The sequence below is a fragment of the Pipistrellus kuhlii genome, unplaced genomic scaffold, assembly GCF_014108245.1.
Source record: "Pipistrellus kuhlii isolate mPipKuh1 unplaced genomic scaffold, mPipKuh1.p scaffold_m20_p_1, whole genome shotgun sequence".
NCBI classification, from domain to species: domain Eukaryota; kingdom Metazoa; phylum Chordata; class Mammalia; order Chiroptera; family Vespertilionidae; genus Pipistrellus; species Pipistrellus kuhlii.
The window spans coordinates 119,229,487-119,247,562 of NW_023425404.1; the positions used below are offsets into that span (position 1 = coordinate 119,229,487).

Consider the following 18,076-nt stretch of genomic DNA (forward strand, 5'->3'; position numbering starts at 1 on the left):
ATGCCATCATTTTTTAAAGAAATGTTTTTATTGATTTTGAAAGAGAGAGGGAGGGAGAGGAACAGGGAGGTAGAAAAACCTCCTGCACACCCGCTACCAGAGATCAAGCCCACAACCTGGGCATGTGCCCTGACCGGGAATCAAACCAGTGATCTCTTGGTTCATGGGTTGACACTCAACCACTGAGCAACACAGGCCAGGGAAATGTACTATAATTTAACCAATCTCCCTATTGCTGTACATTTGTTTCTAATATGTGGCTATTTCCAATTACATTACTACTAGATGCCCAGTGCATGAAATTCATGCACATAAGGAGAAGGTCCCTCAGGCCAACCTGCACCCTCTCGCAGTCTGGGGAGCCCTCAGGGGATGTTGAAGTGGGCCTAAGGCGACAATTGGATATCTTTAGCACTGCTGCAGAGGTGGGAGAGGGTCCTGCCACCACCGCTGTGCTCACCAGCCATGAGCCTGGCTCACAGCTTCTGTGGGAGTGCACTGACCACTAGGGGGAAGCACCTGCATTGAGTGTCTGCTCCCTGGTGGTCAGTGCACTTCATAGTGACCGGTCATTCTGCCGATCAGTCAATTTGCATATTAGCCTTTTATTATATAGGATGTACCATTGCACATACTTCATTTCAACATGTATGAATGCATCTGTAAGAAAAAATTCCTAGTAACTGAGTCACTGGGTCAAAGAGTGAGTTTTTAATTTTGACAAATTTTGTTAAATTGTTCTCCATGGATTTTCCAAAAACTGTATAACATTGCCCCCTCATTTCTCTTCTTTCTGACATCACCAACTTTAGGTGAACTAAAGTTGTCAAAAATTCAGAAAAATGTAAAGCAGAACATACGAGACAATATATCCTTGTTCAGTTTGGGGATAGGGTTTGATGTTGATTATGATTTTCTGAAGAGACTGTCCATTGACAACCGAGGAATTGCTCAAAGGATTTATGGAAACCAGGACACATCTTTACAGCTCAAGGTAATATTTTTTTCTGTTCTTTTCTGTTCACTCAAAAATCATTCAATTAGCAATATCTGATACCTAAAAGAAGATGGCCAAATTTAAGTGAAAATTGTCATAATTTCAGCTATGCTTGGTTGCAAGAATAAAGAAAGAGTTCATCCTTTCTCAGGCACTCTGTTCTACTTGTACACCTGCAATAACAGTGAGATGCGAGGCAGTAATGCGATGGTCACTTCCCTACTTCCTGAACAAGTTTTCCGAGGCACTATCAGAGCTTCTTATGGCTGTACAGTCCCACCAAGTAGTTCGTCCATCCTCTTTATCAGCATGACCATGTTTTTCCTTTAAAGTACATTGGCATTTTGGATATCAACTTCTTATAATGCAACACAGATCAAGCTGTAGCCTATAAGTTCCCTTAAATATAAAGAATATGAGTTACTTTGACTAAATGAACAAGAAAAAGTTGTAGGAGAAGAACATATTTTTCCCCCTCTCTGTCAGTGTCAGTTCCCATTTACTAATGGTAGGCACCATATTTAAACTTTGGGATAGATAGGGATAAGTTCTACTTTGGGGAATATCAACCTAGCTGGCTTTTCTGATTCTGAGTGTCCAATAGCTATTCATGCTGGTCTTATTAAGAAAAAAATGCTGGACTCTTATTAAGTCAGTTGTAATATTCTTTTTTTTTTTTTAAATATATTTTATTGATTTTCTAACAGAGAGGAAGGGAGAGAGATAGAGATCTAGAAACATCAATGAGAGAGAAACATCCTCCAGCTGCCTCCTGCACACCCCCTACTGGGGATGTACCCGCAACCAATGTACATGCCCTTGACAGGAATTGAACCTGGGACCTTTCAGTCCGCAGACCGACTCTCTACCAGTGAGCCAAACCAGTTTCGGCGGTTGTAATATTCTTAACAGTCTTTATCTTTTCTATGTCTCAGTTCATCTGATAATTATGAGAATTGTTCTTGTCCACCATGGTTTTCCACAAAGATCCTGTGAGAATAAGAGATATCTGTTAAGCATTTGAAGAATCTCAGTGAAAAATGCTTTAGACCTATAAAGTGGCATGAAAAAAAATGGTTTTTCTCTCTCTCTCTCTTTTTTATTTTTTATCAATTATAGAAATTCTACAACCAGGTCTCTACTCCATTGCTCCGGAATGTTCAGTTCAACTATCCCCATACGTCAGCCACGGATGTCACTCAAAACAGTTTCCATAACTATTTTGGAGGCTCAGAGATTGTGGTGGCAGGAAAATTTGACCCTGCAAAATCAGAGCAATTACAGAGCATTATCACAGCAACTTCGGTACTTCGGCTTATCTGCTTATTCTAAAAATACTAACTGGATACAACCCCTCTTGTGTATTAATAGGCTAACACTGCATTCCAAGAACCATGTATGTAGAATGAAAGCAACAGTGAAAGGAAAGACATGAGATTATGCCATCTTCCCAACTATTGTGTAAATCCTTACCTTTTTCACCCCAGACTAATTGGAAACTCCGGAAGTATATACTTAACTTCCTTCTTTGTGTCCTTTTTAATTATTTTACATTTCCCATAAAGTTGTTGTAGAGTACCCTGGTTCACTCACAGTAGATAGGTATGAAAAACTGTGAATTGATTAACTATAATTCTGCTCCTCTCGTGTCTTTGAACTGAACCTTGCATCATCCAGGCCAGCACAGAGTTAGTCTTGGAGACCCTGGCTCAAATGGATGAATTGGAGGATTTCCTATCAAAAGACAAGCATGCAGATCCTGATTTCACCAGGAAATTGTGGGCCTATCTGACAATCAACCAACTCCTGGCTGAGCGGTAAGAAGTGCATACACCACAGGGATTTGCAAAACTGGATGATTTGCCTTGAGATTTGGAGGTAATACACAAAAAGATTAGAACCAAGAAATGCAGCAAATTAGTACAAGGTTTAGATGATTCATTTCCACAAGTTCCAAGCAATTCAACTAAAGCTGAATCACCCTTATTTTCTTTTGTTTTGAGGCTTAGCATACATAAAGAGTGTGATGTGCACTGATCTTAAGTGAAGACTTTAATGAATTTTTATATTCATTATCCATGTAATCAGCACTCAGATCCGGGAATAGAAGACTTTTTTTATCTCTATGGTTTCCCTTGCTCTTCTTCCAACTCAACCCCCACCACCACCTCCAGCAGAAATCATTGTTCAGCCTGGCCAGGTGGCTCAGTTAGTTGGAGTGTCATCCTGTACGCCAAAAGGTTGCAGCTTCAATTCCCAGCCAAGGAACATACTTAGATTGTCAGTCAGGGCATATAGGAAGTAACTAATCAATGTTTCTCTCTCACATTTATCTATCTATTTATCATTTATCTATCTATCTCCTCTCTCTAAAATCAATAAGCATATCCTTGGGTGAGGATTTTTTTAAAAAAAACAAAATCACTGTCCAGATTGTGTCACCATCAATTACTTTTGTCTGTGACTGAATGAGAAATCAATAATTATGTGATTACTAGAGGCCAAGTGTATGAAATCATATATGGGTGGGGTCCCTCAGCCTGGCCAGTAATGGAGGGACAGGGAGGCGGGAACACACTAATCACCAGGAGGCATCTCTTATGTTGAGCATTTGCCCCTGGTGGTCAGTGCATGTCATAGCGGCCAGTTGGTTGACTGGTCATAGAGGTAACTTAGGCTTTAATATATATATATATATATATATATATATATATATATATATATATATGTGTGTGTGTGTGTGTGTGTGTGTGTGTGTGTGTGTGTGTGTATTATATATTATACATTATATATTATATATTATATATTATATATTATATATTATATATTTATTATATATTATATATTATGTATTATATATATATATATATATTTATATATTTATATATTTATATATTTATATAGATGATCTCACATAAGGAAGGTCTCCCTAACAGTCATCTGTTTCATCCCTGGCTTCTCCACTGACCTGCAGTGAAACTCTCCAATATGGAAACCATATTTCTAGAGTAATGGTTGGTTCTTTGACCACCTGCTTCAGAGTTACATACAGGTGCTGGCTAAAATTATCATTCCTGAGATCACTTCACCTGCTCTATCAGATTCTCAGGGAGATGAAACAGATCATCTGAACTGGATTGGATAAAATGAATATAACTAACTACTCACAGAGAAAATCCATGATATCAATAGATTTTAAAACAGACACATGGCTGTAAGCTGTTGCTTTAAAGTGAGCAAGAAATATCTCTGTCCCTTTACAGAAGCAAGCTGGATGCATTTAAAGGTAGATAGTAAGTTGTTGCAAAAGTTAAATATTGATTTTCAAAAAACAATCCCTGTAAAACAGACCAATGCTTGCTGGAGGGTGGGTGGGAATGAATAGGTAAAGCACAGAGATTTTTAGGGCAGTGAAGCTACTCTGTATGATCCTATCATGTTGGATACATGTCATGCACTTGTCCAAATACATAGACCGTGAAACCCTAATATCAACTGTGGCCCTTGCATGATAATGATGTGTCAGTGTAGGTTTATTGATTATAACACATATGCTTATGTTGGGGATGTTAATAATGGGAGTAAATCTCTATACTTTCCACTCAGTTTTGCTGTGAACCTAAAATTATTCTTTAAAAAAAAATCACGTCTATTAAAAAATTCCTTAGGACTGCATGGCTAGATAAAACACTAAGTTAATTATATTTTTCCTTATGGTTCCCAGGGTCCTGGTTGGACACTGGAAGTGATGGAGTTGTGAGAGTTTCACTCGGCCTTAAATAAAGTGACACTCTATAATATCTCTATTTCTTGAATACAGAAGCCTGGCTCCTACAGCTGCTGTCAAAAGGAAAATTACAAAAACAATCTTGCAGATGTCACTGGAACATCACATAGTGACCCCACTCACTGCCATGGTGATTGAGAGTGAAGATGGGAATGAGCGCATGCTGGCTGACTCCCCTCCGCAAGACCATTCTTGCTGTTCAGGTCAGTGTTTCAGTCTGGTGGAGAAACAGTAAGGCTTACTAACGGTCCTCGAACCTCTGCCCTCACCCACTCCCAGTCCACCTCTAACTCCCAGGCCTATGTGTGTATCTCCTCCTTCCTCCCCCTGCTGAGCTCTTCCTGCCAATTTATGTTAAGAATAATTTATTGCCTTGATCTTCAAACATTTTTTTGCTCACATGTTTTGCAAAGAAATTTTAAAAACTTATGTATGCCTTCTTAAGTTAAAAAAAGAAAAAAACACACAACATTAAAATTTATTTCACCTTATTTAAGTACTTGCAATGAATTTAATGTCTGGCATATTGTAAAGTTTGAACTTTTAAAGTGAAACTGTGGTATAACTCTTTTAAGTGTAGCCAATGAAACTGAATACCTGATACTTACCATCATCCACAAAAAAATACATGAATAAATTCTATTTTCATCATTATAAATTTTATAGGGTTCTTTTTTTTTTCTAGTGAAACTTATATTTCCATTTCACTTCTCTGGCAGAATCATATCCTAACATATTTTTATGCTTGAAAATCTTTTATTAATAATCCTTTTCCTCAGTAAGGGAAATATATATATACAAATTTAAATATTTTCAATTTTTTGTGACCATAAGATACTGAGTGTTCAAAGTTTTCTTCTGGATTGAATTTTATGAAAACTACTATAAGTAGACAATTCATCAAAATAATATAAATATATTTTAAATTTTGATATACATAGAATGTCCTATTTTCTTGAAAATCATATTTTAATGTGTCTGAATGTATTTTTCTTGTCTATATGGTAAATGTTATTCATTAGTAGATTGAAAAAGACAAGATTCAGCATCAACTCTACTTTTAAAAAAATTCATTGGGGTGACATTGGTCAACATGATCATATAGGTTTCAGCTGTGGGTCTCTATGTCATAAGATCTGTATATTGCATGTGTATAACTCTACTTTTTTAAAAAGGTGTTTCATGGGTGCAAGTCCTGATAAACATTATGGATATTGATAAGTAGATGGTAATAGAAAGCACTTGCTTATGGCAACATCATTCATTTACCTGAACTTCTTTGAAATTACTTGATAAAACTCACATATTGATCTATATTGAAATATTATTTTTTAACTTATTTTTACTGTTAAGAGTATTACAGATATCCCCCATTTTGCACCCCTATCCCCAACCTTTATCCTATCTCAGGCCTTCACTATTCATTATCTGTGTCCATGGGATATGCATATAAATTCTTTGGTTAATCTCTTCCCATCCGCCCTTACTCCCCTTTCCTCTGAGATCTGCCAGTCTGTTCCATGCATCCATGCCTCTGGACCCATTTTGTTTACCAGTTTATTTTGTTCATTAGATTCCACATATAAGTGAGATCATGTGATATTTGTCTTTCCCTGGTTTATTTCGCTTAGCATAATAATCTCTAGGTCTATCCATGCTGTTGAAATAAATGGTCAGAGATCCTTCTTTTTTACAGCTGTTGAAATAAATGATCAGAGATCCTTCTTTTTTACAGCCTAATAGTGTTCTATTGTGTAAATATACCACAGCTTTTATTTTTAATGATATATCAGATGACAGCTTGGGCCCTACTCCAGTTCAGTCGAAAGTAAGAATTGGAACTATCTGACTTTCGAATGAATTTGTTTCCCAGTCATTGAAGTAATTGGTTTTTTTTGGCACTATACCAATTTTCAACTGGATACTTTGGTTTCCGGGAGGCTTTGGTGAGGAAAAGCAGGAGAAAGCATGCCTTCAGCTTGAAAACTAGGAGAAAGTGTATGTGAAATCTGAGAACCTAGAAATTGCCTGAAAAATTATCCCTGATCTCTGTTTCCTGAGGAAAGTCCCAAGGCATATCCAAGGGGACTGTACCCACGTTTAAAAGACTTTGGTTTTTCTCCTGCTTCCTTCCTCTCTTTCTTGAGGACTACTGAACATAGTCTTGAAAAAGACCTACACACACTAAAGGGGACATTTTGTGAATTTGTAATTTTGTCCAAGTGAGATGCCAACAATACTAGGGTGAACCGGCATTTGTTTCTCAAATACAGGAGACTGGATATCAGAAAGCAAAATGATGTTTTTGTAACCAATAGGAGAACCTCTTTGGGAAACTACGTTGCTCAGATTGCTTTTTGGTAGATGAATAGGAATGTATTAGGAAGATGTTGACCATAATCCAGGACTTCTCCAGGGGCTGGACTGGACATTACACCTTCCCCACCCCCACCCCCCACCAACCTGTGCTGAAGGCATGAGGTCCTTCCCCAGCTCCACGGGGCAGTTCCTCTGCTGCAACCCCAGCCCAGGTTCCAGATTCTGAGGAAAAGCCCACAGGAGGCCCACAGCATGACAACAGAGGGAGCCCTAGGAGAGAGAACTCAGGAATAAAAAGGATGGGAAGAGACCTTAGCTGAGAGCCTCTGGAGTCTGCATAATTGTTGAAACTGTAAGCGACTTACATGGAAAAGTTAGCATGGAAACTAATGGATACAGGTTTTTCTACCCAGGTGCCCTGTATTATGGCAGCAAAGTTGCTCCAAGTCCACTCCCATCTTGGGTCCACCCATCACCAACGCCAAGGATCCCAATGCCTGTGAAAGGAGCTTCTGTACTTGAGAGCACTCCTCCTCCACATGTGATGAGAGGTGAGAGAACTTCGACATGGCTTTCACATCCTTGGTCTCAATCAGATCATAATCTGTGGAGCATATCTATCTATCATCTATCTATCATCTATCTATCTATCTATCTATCTATCTATCTATCTATCTATCTAAAAGGTTAAATATACTAAGTGTCTGACTGTTCCACCATTCCACCATTTGACCAGTAGCTATGACATGCACTGACCACCAGGGGCAGATGCTCAATGCACAGGCATGGAGACATGGAATAGACTGATGAATTTCAGAGGGAAGGGGAGAGGGGGTAGGATGAAAAGATCTTATATGCATACTAGAGGCCCAGTGTACAGATTTGTGTGCCAGTGGGGTCTCTCGGCTTGGCCTGCAGGGACTGGGCTGAAGCCAGCAGTCCAATATTCACTGAGAGATCCCGGATTGTGAGAGGGCACAGGCCAGGCTGAGAGACCCCAACAGTGTATGAATCTGTGCACCAGGCCTCTAGTCCTATCTAATAAAAGAGTAATATGCAAATTAACCATCACTCTGCTGCACCACAAGCCATGTCCACCAGCCTTGCCCACCAGCCAATCAGAGCAGGTATGCAAATTATCCCAAACCAAGATGACTGCCACCACAGAGAGTAGGAGGGAGGCTTCAGTTTCCCTGGCAATGGAGAAAGCCAAGCTTTCCATACACCCTGCTGGCCCAGGTCTCCACTCAAGGATACAAAGTTTCAATCATAGAAGATAAATCCCAAGAAAAATGGCAGCAGCCACAGAGCTGGAGAAAGAAGGGTAGGGTTGTCCCTGGCGATGGAGGAAGCCACGCTTTCCACCTGCCCTGGCTGGCTAAGGCCTCCACTTAGGCTACAAAGTTTCAATTATAGAAGATAAATATATCCCAGATACCAGGGGCTCTACTTGGGTTGCTGGAGGGCATGGCTGGCCTGCAAACCACCACAGGCCCCTCACCCAGGCCACCCCATTCCCCAAGGAGACTCCCACCCTGATCAGGGACACCCTTCAGGCCAAACCAGCCAGCCCCACCCATGCACCAGGCCTCTATCCTATCTAAAGAGTAATATGCAGATTGACCAACAATCCAGCACACAAGATGGCTGCCCACATTTAGTCAAAGATCCTTCCCCCATGTGGACACAAGATGGCCAGCAGGGGAGGGCAGTTGAGAGACACCAGGCTTGCAAGAGAGAGAAGTTGGGGGTGATCAACCCTGCAGGGGAGGGCAGTTAGGAGTGACCAGGCTGGCAAAGGAGGGCAGTTGGGGGCAAACAGGCTGGCAAGGGAGCAGTTAGACATCAATCAGGCTGGCAGGGCAGTGGTTAGGGGGTGATAAGGCTGGCAGGCAGAAGGAGTTAGGGGCAATCAGGAAAGCAGGCAGGTGAGCAGGTGGGAGCCAGCAGTCCTGGACTGTGAGAGGGATGTCTGACTACCCTAAATGGGCAGTGGGACATCCTTTGAGGAGTCCCAGATTAGAAAGGGTGCAGGCTGGGCTGAGGGACACCGCCCCTGTGCATGAATTTTGTGCACCAGGCCTCTAATATATTATAAATCCTAAGCAACTATTAAGACTGGACAACTGGATGACCAGCCAGTAGCTGTGACATGCACTGACCACCAGGGTCAGAAGCTCAGTGCAGGAGCTGCCCCTGGTAGTCAGTGCATTCCCACAGCTGGCCAACCTCCCAAGGTCTATCCACATCCCCATCCCACCCCCCACTTCTGGCCAATCAACTCCAATTGGGACTGGACGAGATGGCCCCAATCAGCCCAGATTGCAGGCCAGGCCAAGGGACCCTACCCATGCATGAATTTGTGCACCAGGCCTCTAGTATGTTAAAACCACTGTGCCCTGGAAATCTAGGAGACTTTTATAGGCATCACTGCCTTCCATTGAAAGAGGAAAACTCCCTGTGTTAGTCAGCTTGGCCACCACAACTAAGTACTATAGACTGGGTGGTTAAAACAACAGAAATTTATTTTTTCACAGTTCTAAAGCCCAAAGTCCAAGACCATAGTACCGGCAAGGTCGATTTCATTTGTTTTGGCTTGTGTGTGGCCACCATCTTCTTGTGAGTTTACATGATCTCTAGAGAGAGAAATGGCAGGCAAGCTCACTGGTGTCTCTTCTAATAAGGACACTAATCCCATCATGGAGCCCCACTCTCATGATCTCATCTAAGTTACCTCCCAAAGGTAGCCCACCTATAAAATGGGGATGATAATACTTCCCCTACAAGGTGGTTGTATGGTAAGTTCCTGGTTCCCAGTAGAAACTCAATAAACACTGGCTACTCTTTGGCTCAAACACCCCAGATCCTAAGAATCCATAAAAATAGTCATGGGAGATCTCAATCTACTTTCACTCTAATTAAGATTTAGGATGCATAAACCAATTTACAGATGATGTCTCATTCGTGTTGCCTAGAAGCCTAGAACTATGTCAACTCAATGTGACAGCACTGAAACATTCATTTATGAGAAGGCTTGATTGGTGGGATCTGGGTTAATTAAAATGGCAAAAATAATCATTATCTTTAACAAAAACAGTTTCCTTCAAACAAAATGTTTCAAAATGCCATATTTATGTAGAAGAAGGAAGGAAAAAAGCATAACTAAGTGGTGGTTTTTTTGTTTTGTTTTTTTAATTTTTAAGGCATTAAGAACCTTTTGTTCTGTGTTTAAATGATGCCCTCTAGTGCCCAGTACCGACACAAAATCAATTAAACCAGATACTTACTGAATACATAGCATGAGCTTGGTGATGTCAGGGACACAAAGAAATACAAGGTTTTGTTTCTGCTCTGAATAAGATTATTCTTGATTCTGAGTTCCAAAACACATACTTGAAAATGAATGAGCAACCAAAACCGGTTTGGCTCAGTGGATAGAGCGTCGGCCTGCAGACTGAAAGGTCCCAGTTTCGATTCCGGTCAAAGGCATGTACCTTGGTTGCGGGCACATCCTCAGTAGGGGGTGTCCAAGAGGCAGCTGATCCATAATTCTCTTTCATCAATGTTTCTCTCTATCCCTCTCTCTTCCTCTCTGTAAAAAATTAATAAAATATATTAAAAAAAAGTAAAGAAAAGAAAAGAAAATGAATGAGCATATCAGAATGGTTGGGAGAATAGGCGTGTAACCAGATAGCTTGGCTGTGAGTCATAGCTCTGGCTCCTACTAACTCCATGGTGTGCCCTTGGGCAGGTCACCTGTCCTCTGAAAGGAGAATGAGTTGAATTAATGTTTATAAGGAGTTTTGTGATGGTACCTGGAAAACAGCAGCCTGTCAATGGATGGCAGCCAACTCTTCCCATTTTATCCTGGAAAACACACCACTGTCAACTCAATCCTTCCTCTTCAATCCCTTCAATTACTGAGGCAAGAAGCCTGACAGAGATAAATTGTTCCGCTCCACTGGTTGCCAGATATGGTGGATTTTACCAGATGTCTCCAGAATTTTCACTCTGTTGCCAATCCCATTCGCCATCCTACTTTCTTGAATTTAACATTTCTTGCCTGGGTTACTGCCATTTTAGCTGCTATGTCAACTTAATTTATACTGTAACCACATTTTTCCTAAAATAAGGTTCAGATAATTTATTCTCAAAAGCATTTATTAGTTATCCAACAGAATAAAGGTCCATTCTTTAGCGTGATGTTCTGTGGTCTCCATCACCCACATTTTTAGTCTAATCTTTTTCTATATTCAAGAACCCATCCTTAGTAAGTCACTTTGAGTTACTTTCTAAACAAATCATCAACTTTTCTACCTCCCTGCCATTCCTCAGTCTGTCCACTCAATAAAATATCTGTCTTTCCCGTGTCTCAATCTTCCCCTCTTCTTCTCCTATTTTTAAGACTTAATTCAAAAGCTAAATTCTTTATAAGGCCTTTTCCAACTTTGTCAGGTGGAGTCAATCATCCTTGCTTCTTCATTCTAGGAGCATTGTGCATGGGCCATTATTGCATCATTTTTATTCTAGCTTACATTAGTGGTTATATCTGCTTCCTTAGAAGAAGAAAATAATGTTCAAACTGTTAAAGAACAAAATTAATTCATGACATTTGTTAAAGCATGGCGAGGAAGATTTTATTCGATGAGGTTTGGCGGTGGGGGAGAGAGATTTCACTCAACTGCAAATACTTTATAGATAAGGAGTGGGGTGGGGGTCAATGGATGAAAGATTTCTAAGAGGAAACAAGCATAGGCAGGGGGTTTAGGCTAGATACCTCTAACAGGATTCTTACTGAAGGCAGGCTGGTGTGGTCAGACATCACTAGGGGAGAGGGAGCAGGGGAGATGAGGAACCCAATCAGATAATGAGGGAGATCAGATATGGAGGATGGAGTTTCTGGTTAAACTGACTTGGCAGGATCCTTGCTAAAATAAACAATGCAGAGACCAACATGGACGCCCAAAAATTAAGGCCTCATTGATAAGTTCAGGGGAGCCTGAATAGAGTTTGGTCAAGAGAGAACATTTAACACTCCCTCATTACATCCTTACTTTCCTGAAGGCCATGGCTTAGCTATGGCTGCATAAAACATGGCCAGATTTAGTGTTTTGCACATAGTTATCCCCCCCCACACACACACTAAATATTTGTTGAATGGGTAAACAAACAAGATCAGCCAGAATAATGATGTCCAATAACAAAGGAGTACTTTCTTGGGAGCCCTTGATCCTTCATTGCTCTGGACTAATACTCATCTGTATGCCAACAAATAATATCATCTTCTTTATTTTTATATACTGTGTATGCATGCTTAATAAAATGCATATCTTGTTATCTATATACTCACTATATATATATATATATAATTTACACATATGTATTATATATGTGTATATATGTATATATGTATATATGTATATATATATGTATATATGTATATATATAGTATGTATGTATATGTCTTATTCATTTTTATCTCTAGCCTAGTGCAAATGCGATAGTTACAGGATAAGTATCCACTATCTTAACATAAACCTCTGATGGAGGCTGAATGAGAAAGGGACAGTGGGTATGGACCACTTGGCCCCCAGTGTTTAGAACAGTATCTGACATACAGTAGAAGCACAATAAATATTTATTATTGTTAAAGATGTTTAGGAATAAAATACTTTTCAAAACCCTCTTTTCTTCTATGATTTTTAAAATATTTTCTTTGTATATTTTCCAGTTGAAAATGACCCACACTTCATCATTTACCTACCAAAGAGCCAAAAGAATATTTGCTTCAATATTGACTCAGAACCTGGAAAAATCCTCAACCTTGTTTCTGATCCAGAATTAGGTAAAAATATATATATTTATAATGTTTAAATTAGATAATTTTATCTTTGCTGCCCTACACTGTCACTGTCACTGCCTGGAATTTCTTTCTCACTTCAACATAAGTCCTATATTTTCCAAACTTGGATAATTAGTGAGAAATAAATTACAAATATATTCCTAAGTGTTTGAACTATTACCGATAAAATAGGCTACCTCACTTTACCTATTAGGCCATGTGCTTTGGTGAAAACTTGTTTGTGAAGAGAATGTAGTATGAAATAGCAGGTATTGTAATATAATTAAACTATAATAAAGCATAGTTACATAGTCAGAGGTACAAAGAAAAAAGTATTATGTAGCTAAAACCAGTTTGGCTCAGTGGATAGAGCGTCTGCTTGTGGACTGAAAGGTCCCAGGTTCGATTCCAGTGAAGGGCATGTACCTTGGTTGCGGGCACATCTCCAGTAGAGGGTGTGCAAGAGGCAGCTGATCAATGATTCTCTCTCATCGATGTTTCTAACTCTCTATATCTCTCTCTTTCTCTCTGTAAAAAAAAAAAAAAAAAAGTCAATAAAATATATTTTTTTAAAAGAAAAAGAAAAAAGTATTATTAAATCCTAAAGCAAAGTAATAATTTACCCATATTGTCAAGTTACATAAATTTGTATTATGGTACCCACACATGAAAAAAAAAAAAAATGGCACACAAGAGAAAGAAAAAAAAAAGCTTTCTTTTTTACTGTAGGGATTTTGGTCAATGGACAACTCGTTGGTGCTAAGAAGCCCAAGAATAAAAAACTAAGCACCTATTTTGGAAAACTGGGATTTTATTTCCAACGTGAAGATGTGAAAATAGAAGTTAGCACTGAGGCCATCACCTTGAGCCAGGGCACCCATATGTCATTCTTATCCTGGTCTGACACAGCTCAGGTCATTAATCAGAGGCAAGTATTCTGATGTGTGGATTCGGGCCTATCCTTGACACATTACATAAATAAATCCCAACATCCACGACATAAACATAGGCCTTAAAATCATCATTTTAAATATGAAGTTGGAGTTCAGAAACATTTTTGTTGCCCACCTCCCTGCTCCTGGCAGCAGGAATCCTGTGTTTTGGTCACCACATGTCTCAGGGCTAGCCTCGTGCCTCGCATGTAGAGTTCTCAAACACATGTTGGGTGAGTGAGTCCATTAACTGAAATCCACAGCTGACTCTGTGTTGGTTATGCTCAGAAATGCTACAATTGTTATCCTATGAGTAATATTTTCCCATGAGTATGTTTAAGCAAACATATGTTGACAGAATTTCAGAGCTGGGAGTTAAAACAGCATTTTGTGGGGGGGAAAAAACATGGAAAAGGTTTTAGAAAACTAGTGGGACTGTACTGGGAGGAATGATAGTTCATACTAGGGGTGAGAAGGATGACTTTCTAAGAAGAGTCTGTTCTGAAATTAATTCCATTTCAACTTTCCCACCAGGGTGCTGGTCTCGGTGAAGAAAGAGAAAACTGTGACTATTACCCTGGATAAGGAGATGTCGTTCTCCGTGTTACTTCATCGTGTTTGGAAGAAGCATCCAATCAATGTAGACTTTTTAGGGATCTACATTCCTTCCACAAACAAGTTTTCACCTAAAGCACATGGACTAATAGGTAAAGTGTTGGTCAACCATCTGACAAGTGTGGAACCACGCTAGGCCTTGATTATCTTTGGATAATGGTGATGAGAACTTGGGAAAGTGACAGGTGTGGACTGAAAAGCACAGGATGTATGTTCTGAGCTCAGGTCCTAGTTTATAAGGGTGTGTGAGTGATGACACAAAGAGGCCATTGCCATTGGAAGAAATGTTAATTGTTACTCCCTGTTTCTCTTAGAAACAAGAGGCACAGCTGGCCATGCAGGGCCACAGGAGGAAGGCCAGATTTGGTCAGGGAAGCTGGAGCAAGTGATAAGTTCATGTAGGAGCCTTCATAGGGGTTTCCATGGAAAGCCAAGACCGAGCAGGGTAGATTAGAGTTGGCTGTTGTGAACAATTCCTATGGGCTTTTGGGCTATGGATTGGTCTTTAGTTCCAGGGCATCTGGTCCTGGAATTCTTCTGGGTTATATAGGCCCAATAGCAGAGATGTGGCTCTGGGTTGGTTAATTGTATAGCAAAGCATGCTCCTGGTGGGGAGTCCTTTGCTACCTTTCAGAATTGGCTAATCATGGGGTGGACAGTTTCTCCCCAGCCAGACATGATTTTTAAGATGTCAAACATTCTAATGTATAGAAAAGAAAAACCATGATCAATACAGCCCAACACAGCAGTACAGGGTGACTTATTAATGTTATCACCAGGACCTTTGCCCTTCTAAACAAGGTTTTCCCAGAACCAGGATTTCATCATCATGAACTGGGCAAAATAAGAGATGGGGCAAATAAATCTTAAGTTTTATGCTAAAAAGTTTTTCCTAATTAAAGAGGAGTGAACTGGCTTACGAAGTCTGTGATGACAAGCAGGATATCCAGGCCAACTCTCCTTACTTTTAAATGAATGGTTCCAGTTTAAGCATATGACACCACAAACAAACCTGTGTCTGTGATGTAAGCTATGCTCTCAGGTGCTGACCTTCACCCCCTGCCCCAATCAAGGCATTTGATTTTACTTCTGACCCAATAGTCAGCCTCACATGTTAGGTGACCACGGGGTGAGCAGCATGGTCACTTTACATCTCCCCCATTGCTGTGCCCTTTTCCTCCGAGGAGGTCTTTCTACGCCAGAAATTCTGGAGGGAGGAGCAACTTGGTAGCTTGGATTAAATGACCAGCCTGTCTTTTTAGTTATTCTTGGGTAACATGTAAATCGCTGTCTGACCTTCATTCACTAGGCCAGTTCATGCATGAGCCAAAGATACACATCTTCAATGAGCGACCTGGGAAGAACCCCGAGAAGCCAGAGGCCACCATGGAAGTGAAAGGGCATAAGCTGGTTGTCACAAGGTAAGCCTCAGATGCGTATGACAGTGGCAATAGGGCTTCCTCTAGGATTGGACTCACAGCATTACCTATCAAGCCAAACACTCATCGGGAATAGGCACATACATAACATTTGCTGGACACTGCAGCTTACCTTCTGAAATGAAAATGATGACTACATATATAAACATGTACATGAAATGCCAAAATTAATTAATCTGTTGTTCTCACCTTCCTACATTAGAAGCCCTATGCTCACCAGCTGGATAAAGCTGACCAAAGGAGGAAATTATATAAATACCCACACGCCACTGTGATAGAGAATGTATATTTTTATATTCAAACTAGAGCCTTCTTGAGTATCTGAGGTGAAGCCCACACTTCAGAGTTGTGTCCCCACCTTTTTTCCATTTCTAAGTTAATTTGTACTTTTTACCTTGCTGAAGAAGTCCACAATGGTCCTTAGTAAGGGATATCTGAATTATCTAATAATATCTGGACTCACTGTTTACTAGTAGTCTGTCCTTCCAAAACTCAGCCCAGACTCAGATGACTTGGGGAATGGGGAAGGGTGAGGGCAGGCAGATGTGGTGGTGGAAGGGGCACAAAGAACAGCAAGGGGGAGAGCATGTCTCCTCTGGAGATTCGCAGGCTGGAATGCTTTGGTCTGTGCCCTAACCATACCCCCCACTTTCCTTGCAGAGGCCTGCAGAAAGATTACCGAACAGACAGCGTATTTGGAACAGATGTTCCCTGTTGGTTTGTACACAACAGTGGGAAGGGTTTCATCGATGGACACTACAAGGATTACTTTGTGCCTCAGCTCTATAGCTTCCTCCAATGGCCTTAAAGGTTTTTTGTTTTGGAAATTAAATGTATAAATGTACATTTTCCCGTTCTTTTGCATTCATTCTTCTAATATTAAAACCTAACCAGATATTAACACATCTGAAGAAAATAAATGCTTTGCAAAGAAGCTTTAGGATTTTGTTGCGTCTTCAGATGCTGAGGTGAGTTCATCAAAGCGATGCAAGGAAAGCTGCTTTGGCAAGTCAAGCTGTCATCCAGGCAGAGCCCTAGATTTGGTATTTACTGGGATTTCATTGTTCTTAAATGTCAGATCCTCAACTTTGCAGGTTGAATACATCTTTATATTGTCAATGAAGTGAAAAATTCAGCTTTGAGGTTATATGGTGAAATGTGGAATAAGAAGAGTGACATATATTATATGAATTGGTTCACATAATTATGAAGACAGAAAGTCCAGAATCTGCAAGGAAGACCAGTTGTGCAGGAGACCCAGGGAGAGCTGATATTCTGGTTCAGAGGCCATTAGGCAAGAAGAATCAATGTTATAGATGAAGTCCAAAGGCAGTCAGTTGGGGGAAGGTCAGTTTTTGTTACACTGATTGGATGAGGCCTCCCTCCCACATTAAAGAGGGCAATTTGCTTTACTCAGTATACTTTTTATTTTATTTTATTTTATTAAATCCTCATCTGAGGATATTTTTTCCATTGATTTTTTTTTTTCTATTTTTATTGACTTCTGAGAGGAAGGGAAAGACAGAAACATCACTGAGAGAGAATCATTGATTGCCTGGCTCTTGCATGCCCCCCCCCCCCCCCCCCCCGAGGTTTGAGCCCACAACCCAGGCATGTGCCCTTGACCACAATTGAACCCAGGACCCTTCATTCCATAGGCCAATGCTCTATCCACTGAGCCAAATGGACTAGAGTGTTGCTGTTTATATATATATATATATATATATATATATATATATATAGAGCCAGAGTGAAAGGGAAGGAGGGAAACATTGATGTGAAAGAGACATCAATTTGTTGCCTCCCACACACACGACCGACCAAAGCTGGGGTTCAAACCCACAACCCAGGCACATGCACTTGACTAGGAATGGAACTCATGACCCTTTGGTGCACAGGCCGATGCTCTAATGACTGAGCCACACTGACTAGGGCTGTCTACATTTTTAAATGTAAATTTCGTCCAAAATATACTCATAGACACACCCAGTAAAATGTCTGACCAACCCTCGGGGCTCCCCTTGGCCCATCTAAATTGACACATAAAATAAGCCATAACAAGGCCTTAGTTCACTAGCCTCATTCTGTTAAAACAGCCCTTCTCCAAATAAGATAAAATATGATTGGGTAGGTGTCTTCTGATTA

At 40.3% G+C, this 18,076-nt stretch overlaps 1 protein-coding gene across 1 annotated transcript in view; it reads left to right on the forward strand.

Moving 5' to 3' along the window:
• The window catches only part of ITIH2 (inter-alpha-trypsin inhibitor heavy chain 2), a 39,094-nt gene extending 22,319 nt beyond the window's left edge, over positions 1 to 16,775 (forward strand). Inside the window, exons 12-21 of the mRNA XM_036461344.2 lie at positions 813 to 994; positions 2,117 to 2,302; positions 2,675 to 2,814; positions 4,818 to 4,987; positions 7,517 to 7,654; positions 12,835 to 12,948; positions 13,675 to 13,873; positions 14,412 to 14,584; positions 15,802 to 15,913; positions 16,592 to 16,775. Coding sequence (XP_036317237.1) covers positions 813 to 994; positions 2,117 to 2,302; positions 2,675 to 2,814; positions 4,818 to 4,987; positions 7,517 to 7,654; positions 12,835 to 12,948; positions 13,675 to 13,873; positions 14,412 to 14,584; positions 15,802 to 15,913; positions 16,592 to 16,739 — 1,562 coding nt within the window. The 3' untranslated portion in view covers positions 16,740 to 16,775. The remainder of the gene's footprint in view (positions 1 to 812; positions 995 to 2,116; positions 2,303 to 2,674; positions 2,815 to 4,817; positions 4,988 to 7,516; positions 7,655 to 12,834; positions 12,949 to 13,674; positions 13,874 to 14,411; positions 14,585 to 15,801; positions 15,914 to 16,591) is intronic.
• The last annotated feature ends 1,301 nt before the right edge of the window (positions 16,776 to 18,076 follow it).